We start from the raw sequence: 13766 nt of genomic DNA, 5'->3' as shown, positions 1-13766 counted from the left end.
GCAACCCATAACTCAGATTCCTGAAGCCCTAACATCACCCTCTTCTCCTTAAAATTGAGGGAAGTTGAGGCAGAAGGAATTGTAAATAAAATTGAATTTCTTTTAAACCTGCAGCCTACTAAAAAGGACGGGGTTGTATAGGAGGAATATCCCAACTATCTTACCGTTAATGCTTTACGAGAGGGGTTAACAACCTTGACAACAGGAAGGCCCCCAGGATCCCCTGAATCTTCTTTAATATATGAATGTTCTTTCTCAAAACCTCCCTTTTTCCTTACCTCTTCCAAGCCCATACTATAGAGAGAAATCAGCCATGCCTCACAACCCCAGGGGAGCAGCGCTTTCTGCCCACAAGTCCTGTCCCCATACTTTAACAAACCACCATCTTGCACCAAAGACATCTCAAGAATTCTTTCTTGGTCATAGGCTCCAGACTCCACCCCATGGAACCTCTCCTATATTCCAAAACCACATCATAGGGAACACACTAGTGAGCAGGGCAGGTGTCCACTCAAGGTCCCTGCAAAAGTGCTGAGTACACAAAGTGGATGGCAAGTAGCAGCACCATGGTGCAGGTGAGCTAAAATGTCAACAATACCCCCCCACAAAACCTGTAATATATTGGTAATATCACAGTCAGCACAAGGAGGAGAAAATGATACACTAGATAAACTAGGCGGGGAAATCACCCATCTTTTCAACCTTAAGGTCACTGAGAGAATGGGTTCATAAGAATACTATTCCCTTCCATTACCAAATAGGTGACAGATAACACCAGTTGCCTACAACTTTCAGTAAAATGATATAGGTCCCGCCCAGGTGGCTCAGTCGTTAAGCATCTGCCTTCAGCTCAAGTCGTGGCCCCAGTCCTGGGATCTACCCCTGCATCAGGCTCCCTGCTCAGTGGGGAACCTCCTTATTCCTCTCTCTCTCCCCCTCCTTGTGTTCCCTGTCAAATAAAATCTTTTTTAAAAAAATGAGATAGGTTCAGCTGGGTGGGAGGATAACACACCACTCATCACAAATTCATGTTAACATATTAAAAACCATTATGTTTGATTAATTGAAGTACATTAAATTCACACATAGACTATGTTATGCATTTCAAATCCACTGTTACAGTTGTTCAAAATACGGAATACAAGCGTTAACCCCCATAGCTGATATCATGATGTGGAAGTGACTTCCTTGAGTTCCAGTGCTGCTGACAGTCGCAACAGATGTGTATGCCCAGCTATATGGCATGGTAGGGAAGAGTTAGATAACCTCTTTCTGTTATCGGGGAGGATTTCTTCATTTCAATCGCATCTACTCCTATTCTCTAAAGATCGCTATTACGAAGATACATCAGTAGTTAGCTGGTGCACCACCTTTTTTTCCTTAAAGAGCAATCAGGAAAAACCTTGTATGTCTAATATTCAGGAAGTTCTTTAGTTTTAGTAAATGGAGAAAATTATTGTTCTGAACACCTATTTCATGGCAACTTACATCAATGCTATAACCCTAAGCAGTGTCTCCATTTAGATTTTTTTCGTTCATGTTGTGTATTACACAGTTCTCATCTTCCAAAGAAAATCTGGGATGTGTGAGTCCCCCCGAGTGCAGCAGGGCATCGAATGCCTTTGATGAAGCAAAAATCAGGCTCACAGATTCATGCACCCAATACAAATAAGTCAATCTCCAGAAGTGATTTGAGAATAAAGTACATTAATATTTGTTGGTCAGAAACCTCAAAAAGGCTCAATATAACAAAAAGCACATCGAAACTAATTGTACCCTTGTAAAAACTCCCCCACTGAATCTTTCCAACGTAACAGCATATGCATTTTCCAAGTGTAACTTGATCTTTTTCCTTGGACTAATGAGTACTGTCTGAATAGAGGGACTGATACACTCCTTTTACATGATATTTGTGACATTTATTGACATTAGATGTTCAATCAGAGAGTTTTTGAAATTATTTGTATGATTCAATTTACCTTCTTTAGCACTTTCTGTGTTTGTAAACGTGTATATTAAAATGAGGGTCTTTCCACAATCATGTTTCTAGGGTTTGAACCAAGTGTGCATTTTGGGACACTGATTATAGACTGAATTCCACTTAAAGGTCTCACCACATTCATCACATTTTACCATGTTGCTCCCATAGAACTACGATGTTGTGAGTTTCAGGGAGAGAGAGGATGGACTTCTTTAGATGTGTATAGATATTCTCCAGTTATATCGGATGCAAGGTCTGTGATGTAAGGATTTTACAGTCCTTACTCCTAGTCTTTACATTTTTAAAGTTTCTTGCCAGTATGACTTCTATGATGTTTGCTAATGTGTGAGCGCTGGTTAAAGGCCTTGCCACATTCTTTGCATTTGTAAGGTTTCTCTCCAGTATGAGTTCTGTGATGCTTAAGAAGGTTTGAGTGCAATGAAAAGGCCTTGCCACATTCCTTACATTTGTAAGGTTCTTTCTCCAGTATGATTTCTGTGATGTACAGTAAGCGATGAGCTCTGGTGAAAGGCCTTGCCACATTCTTGACATTTGTAAGGTCTCTCTCCAGTATGAATTCTGTGATGTCGAGTAAGGTATGCCTGCTGGTTAAAGGACCTACCACATTCCTTACATTTGTAAGGTTTTTCACCAGTATGAATTCTGTGATGTTGAGTAAGTGTTGAGTGAATTTTAAAAACTTTGCCACATTCTTTACATTTGTAGAGTTTCTTTCCAGTATGGATTTGCCTATGTTTCCTTAGGGATGAGCAGTACTTAAAGGTTTTACCATATTCTTCACATTTGTATGATTTCACTTCAGTATTCATTTGCTGATGCTGAGATCGGGTTGAGTGCCAGTCAAAGACTTTACCACATCCCTTAAAAATGCGTGTTTTCTCTCCACTAGAGATCATCTTGTTTCTACTTAGTCTTGATGACTGACTAATTGTGGGACCACGTTTAGCATATCTGAATGGATTTTTGGCCTCATGAATTCTCTGATCATCACCAATACTGGAGGACTGCTGAGGAGCATTCTCACACTGACTGGATTCATCAGGATTTTCTCCCAAGTGGATACTCTCATGTGTAATAAGGTTAGACCTCTGATGAAAGACTTCCCCACATTTATAACATTCATACTGGTTCTCTGAAACTGAGTCCTCACACGTCTCTGAACACTGCAGCCCTGGTTAAGTGTTTTCTCAGATTCAGGGCACTGAGTAATGCTGTCTCCATTGGAAGGGCTCTGGTCATTCTGGAGGGTTGACTCCTCAGTGACACCCCTCTCATATGGATCCTGCTTAGCACTTTGTTCTTCATTATTCAGTCTCTGATTTTCAGAAGTATCTGATGGAAAAGTCAATCCAATCCCATTATGAAAATGGTTCCAATCATTGTTTTCAGCACGGACTAGGTAACTTTCCAAACTGTCTTTCCACAAAGAGCTATGTTGGAATACTTGAATGGAGCTTCTGCTGACAGAAACACACTGCTTTGTGGAAGCAGCTGACTTAAAAAGGGAGGTTTTCCACGATGTTTTATATCCTTCACTATTCGGGTCATTTTAAGTCTTATTAGATGCCGTTGCCTCAGATGGGCTACGTCCTTCATGGTATCTTTGATGCCCTTCCCTCTCCCTATCACCGTCCCGGTCTGTCATTAAGTATACATTTTCAAGAGCACTATTTTTGTATCTACTCATTGTCACTTTTTGGAAAGAAGCTTCTATGCTCAGATTTTGCAGAAAGTTCTGGGCGTCATGTGAAGATATGACTGAAAGATATCAAATAAGAGAAAAGGAAACTTATTGCACTTACTACTTTCAGATGAATATACTGATGGCTTGTAACATACAAGTTTCCAGTCAATCAGAGAGTGTCAGAAAGATGGCTGGGAAGGAATCATCAGAATTTCCTTCCTCCACGGACACCTTATCTTTGAACACAACATACTGACCACATACCCTAATAGATAATTCTGTGATACTGTCATGTTCTAGCACAAATCCCTTTCTGCATCTCAAATAATCTGGAAAAGTGCCACATACATGTAAAATTAGAAGGATGGTTATTTAAACACAAAACTGAAATGAACCAAACAGAAAAAAATCCAACATACTCAATAGATAAAGATTGCAAGCTTCTCTATGATCAGAAATGAAATAATGAAGTAAACCTACCACTGCCTTTCAACATGGTACTGGGCATTCTAGTCAGAACAACTAGGGAATAAAAAACACATAAAAAGGGGCATCTAGGTGGCTCAGTGGGTTAAGCCACTGCCTTCGGCGCAGGTCATGATCTTAGGGTCCTGGGGTAGAGTCCCGCATCTGGCTCTCTGCTCAGCAGGGAGCCTGCTTCCCTTCCTCTCTCTCTGCCTGCCTCTTGCCTGCTTGTGATCTCTCTCTGTCAAAGAAATAAATAAAATCTTAAAAAAAAAACACATAAAAAGAATTCAAACTGAAAAAAGAAAGTGTAACATTATCTTTGTTTACAGATGACATGATCTATAAACGACCCTAAAGAATCCTAATTTAATTTTTTTCTATTTGTTTTTCTATTGTTTTTCTATCTGTTTTTCTATTGTTTGTATTGTTTATTTCTGCTAAACATTTTCTACAACACTTTCCACTTTCCATTTTCCAATTCCTTTTTATGCAATTTCTTTTTATGCAATACATAGCTGAGTTTAAAAAAAAAAAAAAAAGAGCTGGAAGGGTGCTTGGGTGGCTTGGTGGGTTAAGCCTCTACCTCCAGCTCAGGTCATGATCTCAGGGTCCTGGAATCAAGTCACCATTGGGCTCTCTGCTTGGCAGGGAGCCCGCTTTCTCCTCTCCTCTCTCTACCTGCCTCTCTACCTACTTGTGATCTCTGTCTGTCAAATAAATAAATAAAATCTTAAAAAAAAAAAAAAACTTTCCATTAGAAACAAAGACAGGAAAAAACTTAGATGAAATTTAGTAGTACAAAGAAGTAACAAAGATAAAACTGAAATAAATAAAAGAGAGACCAGAATAGTAACAGAACAATGAATGTAATGCCCAGTTTACCTAAAATACTAAAACTGGCTGTGCTTTAACTTAGTTAGCATTTATATACTACCAAATCAGATAAATTAGGAATAAAAACAATAACAACAACAGATAATTCCTAAAATTGCACAAGTTACTAAGACTGAATTATCAACCCTCTGCCAAATAAATGGGAACTCTTCTTACACCAGAAAGAGGAATTTAAGTTATATTTGGAAACAAAACTCTCCCAGCACAGAAAAGCCCAAGACCTAGGAATGTTACAACATTTAATGCAGTCACTGATTTCCCTAAATCAAATATTCTCTCTTTTGCTCAGATTGTTTTCCTTTTTTGTGTCCTTGAAATCAGAAAGTCCTTCCTCTGTTTCCTCCAGCTGGCTGTTTATTGCATCAACCCTCTTTTCAATCTCATTTATTGCATTGTTAATCTCACTAATTTTTTTAAAAAATTTATTTATTTGAGAGAGAAACAGAGAGAGAGAAAGAGCATGAGTGGGAGCTATAGAGAGAGGGGGAGAGTATCAAGTAGACAGCACACTGAATGTTGACACTGACCTGGGGCTGGATCCTAGCATACTAAAATCACTACCTAAGCTTAAATGAAGAATCAGATATAATTGAGACACCCCTATGCTCCATTTTTTTGAAAAGATTTTATTTATTTATTTGTCAGAGAGAGAGGGAGAGAGAGAGAGCACAGGCAGACAGAATGGCAGGCAGAGGCAGAGGGAGAAGCAGGCTCCCTGCCGAGCAAGGAGCCTGATGTGGGACTCGATCCCAGGATGCTGGGATCATGACCTGAGCCAAAGGCAGCTGCTTAACCAACTGAGCCACCCAGGCGTCCCTATGCTCCATTTTTTAATCTTTTAACTCTTGTCTCTATGGTAAAGTTCTCAGCACTTTTTTCTCAAACCTGTGAGTATCTCTGTGATTGTTGCCTTTAATTATCCATGGCGTATGTTACCGATAACTGCTTCCCTTTGGTCTCTGACAATGGCCATATTTTTTTGTTTCTTTTGGGATAAATTCTTCCATCATGGCATTTTGTCTAAGTCTGCCTTCCTCTCTGTGTTAGAAAAGCCAGTGATGTGTCCTGCTACATCCTTCTAGTCAGTGGTCTGCAGAGGCTCTCCTTGCCTTCTATAGACAGAATTTGCTCCCTGGTCTGAATGTGGTCAGTTTTACCTAGGTGAGCTCTGGTCTGCTTCTGAAATGAGACCTGAAATCACCTCCACCAGAACGGAGGTTGTGCAGAACTCTCTCCTCAGGAGATGTGGTGTGGGCAGGGGCCCACCTTTCTTGGCCTGAGGTAACCTAGACTGAGATGGTCAGTCCAACCAGAGCACAGGGGCCTGGGACTTAGGAAGCAAGCCAGACAGCCAATGTCCTCACTGATTGGGACACTGGGACACTGCTCTGAGATTATGCTAGGGCAGGAGATGGAAATGGTGTCATTTAACTCCTATGTTCTTAGACACATATCCCACTGAATGTTTCCTCACAGGGAAACACTCCTAGACTAGTAAATACTCTTCCCATTGTGTCCCCCAGTCATTCCTCTGATCACTGTCTGCAGGTTGTCTGTACCCAGGTTGCTTGCCTTCCTTCTCTCCAGGAGTAGCACAGTACCTTCTTGGCTCTATCCCAGGCAAGCCTGCTGACCTTTAAAACTCTAGGCTTTAAGACCTGCTAATTCCAAGAACTCATGAAATTCAGCCCACTTGTTTTCCAAGCCAGGGGTTTTGTAGAAACATTCTCCTTTTGCTTTCCCTCTGTCATGCCACTTTCCCCACAACCAGAGATCCCTGCCTTCCATAGCACTGTAATTCTTCCCTCCCTCAACCATGTCTCCAAACTTTCTGCCTTCTATGATGTGGTGTCTTCTCTCCTGTAACTTGGGGAGTATGATCTGTCAGTCTTCATGGCCATTTCTGGAGTACTGAGGGTGATTTGGTACTTATCTAATTCTGTTCCTGAGATGTGATGTGTCTAGCACCCCCTATTCAAAGGCCGTTTTCCTTTCCTGGGAATCCTTTTTGCTAGAAACCTATGAAAAGGGGTGCCTGGGTGGCTCAGTGGGTTAAAGCCTCTGCCTTTGGCTCAGGTCATAATCCCAGGGTCCTGGGATTGAGCACCGCATCAGGCTCTCTGCTCAGTAGGGAGCCTGCTTCTCCCCCTCTGTCTGCCTGCCTCTCTGCCTACTTGTGATCTCTGTCTGTCAAATAAATAAATGAAATCTTTAAAACAATATAAAGAAACCTGTGAAAACTACAAAAATTTACAACACTGGAAAATACAAACCCAACACATGAAAAATTTATTGTTTCTACATAAAAAAAGAATTCCAAAAGTAAAGACATAATACATTTAGAGGAACATCCCCCCCCCCCCCAAATGCTTATATTCAACATAACAATATCAAATCTGGAACAATGAAAGCTATGAATAGTGTGCAGGAATTGAAACAAGAAATAAGTGGAAACATATCAATGTTCTTTCACTCAAATACTTAAGACTATTGCCCTATCAACAAAACTTCAATTGACCTGCAGATTTAATGTACTTTCTATCAAATTCCCAATGCTATTTTTGCAGAAAGAACAAAATGCGCCCTAACTTTACATGATGTCACAGGATAACACATACCCAGAATAATCTGGAAAATGAACAGCACACATCGTGATTTAAGGCATACTGTAAAGTCACAGTTATCAAAATAATATACTACAGACATAAATATAAGCATAGAATAAGGGAAGAGTGTAGATGATCTAGACATATATTTCTCCAATGTTACTCTGTTTGACAATCAACTGAGGCCTTGTTAAAATTTATATTCTGATTTTGATTTCTGGGTTGGGTCTAAGTTTCTATATTTCTCACAAGTGTGCAACTGATGCCCATATTTTCAATTCCAGAGTTCTAAATTCCATAACTGAATGAATGAATAAATGATGGATGAATGAATGAATGAATGAATAAAATAAAAATAAAAAATAAAATAAAAATCATGGGTGGGACTGCATCAGTGGCTCAGTTGGGTAAGCATCTATTTTGGCTCAGGTCATGATCTCAGTGTTTTGGGACTGAGCCCCACAGCAGGCTTTGTGCCTCTCTAGAGATACATGAAGAATGGAGAGAAATCAAAGGAGTAGTTACGTCTAAGATCATGGAAATGGGAATCCATCACAAGAAATGACTTGGGTAAGGAAATGAAAAGAAAGTACAGTACAACATTTTCAGAATACATTTCAATATGTTAGTGATGTTGTGGGGGGAAAAAAGAATAGAAAACCTCAGTAACCACAGAAACCATATAGCACATTGATTTTTAATACACTTCCGATTGAATTTGTAAAATTAATGAGGCATTTAGAGAAACACAAATCATTCTCTCTCTCTGTTCTTGGTATAAGAAAAAAATTCTAAAACCAATAAAACAAAACAAACAAAAAAAACTAACCATGAAGGATGAAATGATGAATTAGATTCCAAAAATATTAAGAATTTCTTTGCATCACAATATTAAGAGATAGAAATAGATGTAGAATGATAGAGGAGAAAAAGGAATCATTCTAGTAATATATGCAGAACTACAAAGACTAAAGAAAAAGATACCATAAGAGAAAAAACGGGGCACAGTATGTAAGACACTTTGACAAAGAGATTATCCATAGGTTAATACCCAACTTCATACTAGTAGAGAGTAACAACACAACAAAAAAGCAAATAAAACCACAACTTGGTAACATCACTTGCTAACCCGAAGCCCGACACCAAAATTACATAAACTACCAAGTTTTAGAAAGCACGCAGATAAGCCAGAAATCCTAGGAATCACTGCTGCTGTGTGTGAACAATGGTGCAAGTTTTGGTGGGAAGGGTTTGGTAGTATCTATTAAAGCTGAACATATCTAGCCGTAAGTACCCGGATTCCAGTCCCACATCAAACAGTCAGCAGATATGTGTGCATGTTCCGCTGAAAGACAAATCACAGATTTTATATATCAGTAATTGTCATGACAGTCCTGCATAGAGAACCATCCCCCCTCCTGTTAACAACAGAATGGGTGACTGGTATCCACACAACAAAACGGGATCGCTCCACTCTAATGAATGATGCACCGTAACATGCAGGAAAACCAACCAACTTACAAATACTGAGAAAGAAAAAAAAAGCCGAATACAAGAGTCCCCATTGCCTGATGATATTTCTACAGAGTAAAAAAGGGAGCGCAGCAATCCCTTCCCTTAGATGCTGAAATGGTGCTGAGATTAGGGCGAAAGTTACTGAGACCTCAACGGGGACTCAGAGGACAATATTGTGTTTCATAACCTCAAAGGCTTATACAGATGAGATCAGTCTGTGAAATTCCATGAAGCTGTTCATTTGTGGTCTGTACACGTGATGTCTTTTTTTTTTTTTAAGATTTTATTTATTTATTTGACAGACAGAGATCACAAACAAGCAGAGAGGCGGGTAGAGGGGTGGGGGGGGGAAGCAGGTTCCCCACCAAGCACAGAACCCAATGTGGGGCTTGATTCCAGGACCCCAAGACCATGACCTGGGCTGAAGGCAGAGGCTTAACCAACTGAGCCAATGAGGTGCCCCAATAAATCATATTTTAAAAATTAAATTAAAAATAGAAACAAAAGCCGCACCATCAAAAACATAGATGTAGATAAAAATACATGTTTATAAAAAAAAATTTTTTTAAAATAGATGTAAGTATGAACAATATACATATACTGACAAATTGAAATTAAAGTAGGAAGGAATTTCACATTGTGATTAGATTTCAAATGCATGCTTTAATTTCTACCTAAAGCAGTATGTTACTGGAAAAAGAATGGTCACAGAGAAAGAATGAACTGTAGAATTATTTTTTTAAATATGAACACAGGGAAACACAAACAAAGAGTTAAAAAAATAGATAAAGTCTAAGGAGAAACATAAAACAACTCAGTAAATGCAAACCCAACCTCCACTGGAATACTGAACATAAATAAAAGAAACATTAATGGTAACAGTAAAATCTGCTTGAATATATTTTACTGGAGTTTTCCTGGAGCTGTAACTAGAACAGGAAGATAAAATCAAAAAACAAAACAGAACAACAACAACAAAAAAAATTCCATGTCATGACAACCAATCAAATAACCAGCATCACAATATATTGTATAGAGTAATCTTTAACATGAAAGGAGTTTATCCCTGTTACTATTAGTTTAATCTTTCAATATCAAATGTTACACTATGTAAATATTCTACTTCATGGATGACAAACATTTGTGTGCGTATTTATACACAAAAACATAAAAATATACACACATAAACACTGGCATATAGAGAAATACATTTAGCTTGAAACACAAAACCATCCATCACAGAGGGATGACGGCATCAAACTAGCACCTGTCTGCATCAGACCTCCATGGCAACTCTAAGTACTCAGGGGTGAGGCCAAAGCAGCCCCTGAATCCCAGAGACCAAGAGGGTCCTTAGAAAAGTAAGAGGAACAATTTCACTTTGATCACAAGGCACCTCCCTAGGGCCAGCACAGCCCTACCATGAAAAACCAAAATGAACTACAATTGCTCCACCAAGAAAACCCCCCACTGTGGGCATCCAGCATTCCCCAAATGGCAGGCCCCTTTCTGAGTGGCCCACTGAGATCTCACCTCATGGGGAACCCTGGAGGAATCTGGTGCTGGACCAGAGGACCACAGACACGGGCAAGGGGGGCAGGGCTACAACAACCAGTGATCAAGGGCACCTTGGGCTCAGTCAGCTAAGTGTCTGCTTTCATTTGGCTCAGGTCATGATCCCAGGGTCTTGGGATGGAGCCCTGCTTCAGGCTCCCTGCTCAGCGGAAAGCCTGCTTCTCCCTCTCCCTCTGCCTAGCTCCTCCCACCTGTGCTCCTTCTGACAAATAAATAAATTAAACCTTAAAAAAATAAAAAGGTGATCAGATCGTGGAAGACTGCCAGACTAGACTGTGTCCCGCCCTACAGTCACACCGAGAGACCCCAGGGACCCTGCTCATGTGCAGGGCTAGATGGGAATACCTGGTCATGGTTTGTCACCAGCTAGGCTTGTGTTTGGTCACTGCCAACACACTGCACTAGAGCATTAAGGACATTCTATCCCTCTGTTTGGGCAGGCCTGCAAGCAGGCAGTCACTTTCCACTGCTGACCATAGCTTCCACTGCTACCATACCAGGATGCCTGAACATAGGCCCTGGGCGAGCACAGAGCCCATGTCATATGGCTACTGAGGAGAGCAGAGAGCCAGTAACATGGCCCAAGTGTGGAACATAAGGTGTCTCTGCAGGATGAACAGTGAACTTGTGTTGTATATTGAACTGGGGCGGTCTCAGAGCCCAGCCTACTGTACTCTTTCTGCAACAGAGAATGGGCTTCAGTCCTGCCAATGTGTGTATGTAACCTGGGGATCCACCCGACCAGGGACATGCCAGAGCTGGCTTGGAAAACGCTCAGGGGCCCACAGCTGCCAATGGGTACATGTCTGACCCTCTATAAACACAGAAAATAACATTAGCGACCAAATTGTGGCAAATGTTTTAACTAGAAGTTGCCACAGTCCCTGGGATACCTCTAGAATGAATGACAAACAGGTGGCTACGTTCAGATGATTGAGACTAAAACCTCTCAAAGGTGCCTTCATTCCATTCCAGTAAAGGGAAAGGTACAGATAGCAGCGTGAGCAATTCCACAGGATTCCAGGGAACATCTGGACCAGACAAGACTACTGCAGTTTTCACATGCATACAGGCTACTTAGCTTTCTTCCGAGGTTCAAAAGCTACATTCAAATGGAGAACATTCCGCATGGAACAGGATGGCTGGGCTACCTTTTTCATGAAAAATAAAAGCCTAAATATTCACTGAAGTCTCACATATTCCTCTGCATAATACCTACAATGTATGTCCCATGGTTACTGATGCTTTATCTATATTTTTTTAAGATTTTATTTATTTATTTGATAACAGAGAGAGAGATCACAAGTAGGCAGAGAGGCAGGCAGGGAGGGGAACGGGAACCAGGCCCCCTGCTCAGTAGAGAGCCCAATACAAGGCTTGATCCCAGGACCCTGAGATCATGACCTGAGCTGAAGGCACAGGCTTACCCCACTGAGCCACCCAAACGCCAGATGCTTTATCTATTTTAATGTATTTAATATCCTTAATTCTGTGTGTTAGTAAAAGACCCTAGAGGACCCGCACCCAAGGACGCACTCACAGACCACTGGATGCAATAAGCAAGAGGATTTTATTCGGGCATGCTCGGACTCCCAGGGACATTTGACCACGAAATCCGCGAGGGATGGGTCAGTGTCTGAGAGCCCCGATCTGTTTCGGGAATGACTTTATATAGAATTTTACAGTCCATTACATCAGAGCCCTCACTTTTCTAGCCAGTAATTTCAAAGCATTACAGCAAGGCCTACACACAGGTAGCCAATCCTTTAAAACCAACCATACATTCTGGCCAGTCACCGTTCAGGTAGTGTACAGTAGAGGGTACGTGTTGAATTGCACGTTTCTAACCTTTATCTGTATACGTACTGAACCGCACGTCTCCAGCTAGCATAGGTGCTGAACCGCACGTCTCCGGCCTTGGTACGGGAGACAACCCTTATCAATTTTACTTAGTAGTAGGGGAAATTCTTAACAGGGGAAGGGTATAACTTTATTTGATTACACAGCGAGCGAGGGTTTAAGCAATTTTTCATTTCTTAGCAAAGCATTAGAAGCATTATTATACAGAAGCCAGAAACAGCTGGGTTAAACACAGATTTTTGCTATTCGTTATCCTGTTATGCTGCTTGCTGACTCCCTTATCTATGGTCAGCTGGCAGCAGTTTCTTAATTAGCATAAGCTGGTTATAAAAAGAATGTTAAAACTTATAGGCTATACTATAGTTCTGACCTGGGGTCCTTCATTAGTGCTAATGTTATTGACCTTTTACTGGCAGAAATGGTTCATATACAAGAAGGTTGAGTGACTATCTCAATATTGGTAGACTCAGGGTTTGACCCTGGATACCCTGCACATCAACACGAGGCACCCTGGTCCAATGCTCTTCCAGAAGGTGACCTGTGATTGCATTCATTTTCATCTTTCACACTCAGTGGTTGAACCAGAAGCCCTCACATGGAACAAGTTCTGTGAATTGGAACTTCAAAATGAAAATTCCAGCTCAAACCACACACATGTATCCTGAGTGGCTTTCCAATTGACTACTTAAGAACCAGACACAGAGGTCAGGTGTCCAAGGTCAAAACACAGGGAAGGCCCAGAACACACAGGAGTCCACTTTCACACCAGGAGAACCAGGATTATGGGCCTGTCCCCTGACTACATTTTGCATAGGCTAATACCCTTCCTGAAGAAGTGAGCTCTAAATGTGTCCCCAGACACTCACTGGTTCTCAGCATCTGTTCCCTAGCCAGGGACCTGAGAATGCCTAAGAAAAGAAATTCAGGAGTTACACCCCAGACTTATTGATATGGTAATATAGGAATAGGCAAAGCAATCCAAGATTTCCAACTGTCCTGGTGATTCTGATGCAGGCAAAATCTGATTACCTCTGAAGGAAATGTCATGGGTCCTCCCAGAGTTATCCACAGATAAGTCACTCTCAGAATCCCTCTATGCTTGTGATCATGCTACTGTTGTGACATACACTTAGACAACTCACACACAACATACACAACACAC

At 40.9% G+C, this 13766-nt stretch overlaps 1 protein-coding gene across 1 annotated transcript in view; it reads right to left on the bottom strand.

Moving 5' to 3' along the window:
- LOC131817679 (zinc finger protein 501-like) overlaps nt 1–13766 on the bottom strand; it is a 202278-nt gene that overhangs the window by 171127 nt on the left and 17385 nt on the right. The window contains 2 exon segments of the mRNA XM_059151214.1: nt 2315–2456; nt 2458–3173. Of these exon segments, the coding sequence (XP_059007197.1) occupies nt 2315–2456; nt 2458–3173 (858 nt within the window).

Source organism: Mustela lutreola, chromosome 16 (assembly GCF_030435805.1).
Source record: "Mustela lutreola isolate mMusLut2 chromosome 16, mMusLut2.pri, whole genome shotgun sequence".
Taxonomy (NCBI): Eukaryota; Metazoa; Chordata; class Mammalia; order Carnivora; family Mustelidae; genus Mustela; species Mustela lutreola.
This window is presented reverse-complemented; position numbering and strand designations above follow the sequence as displayed.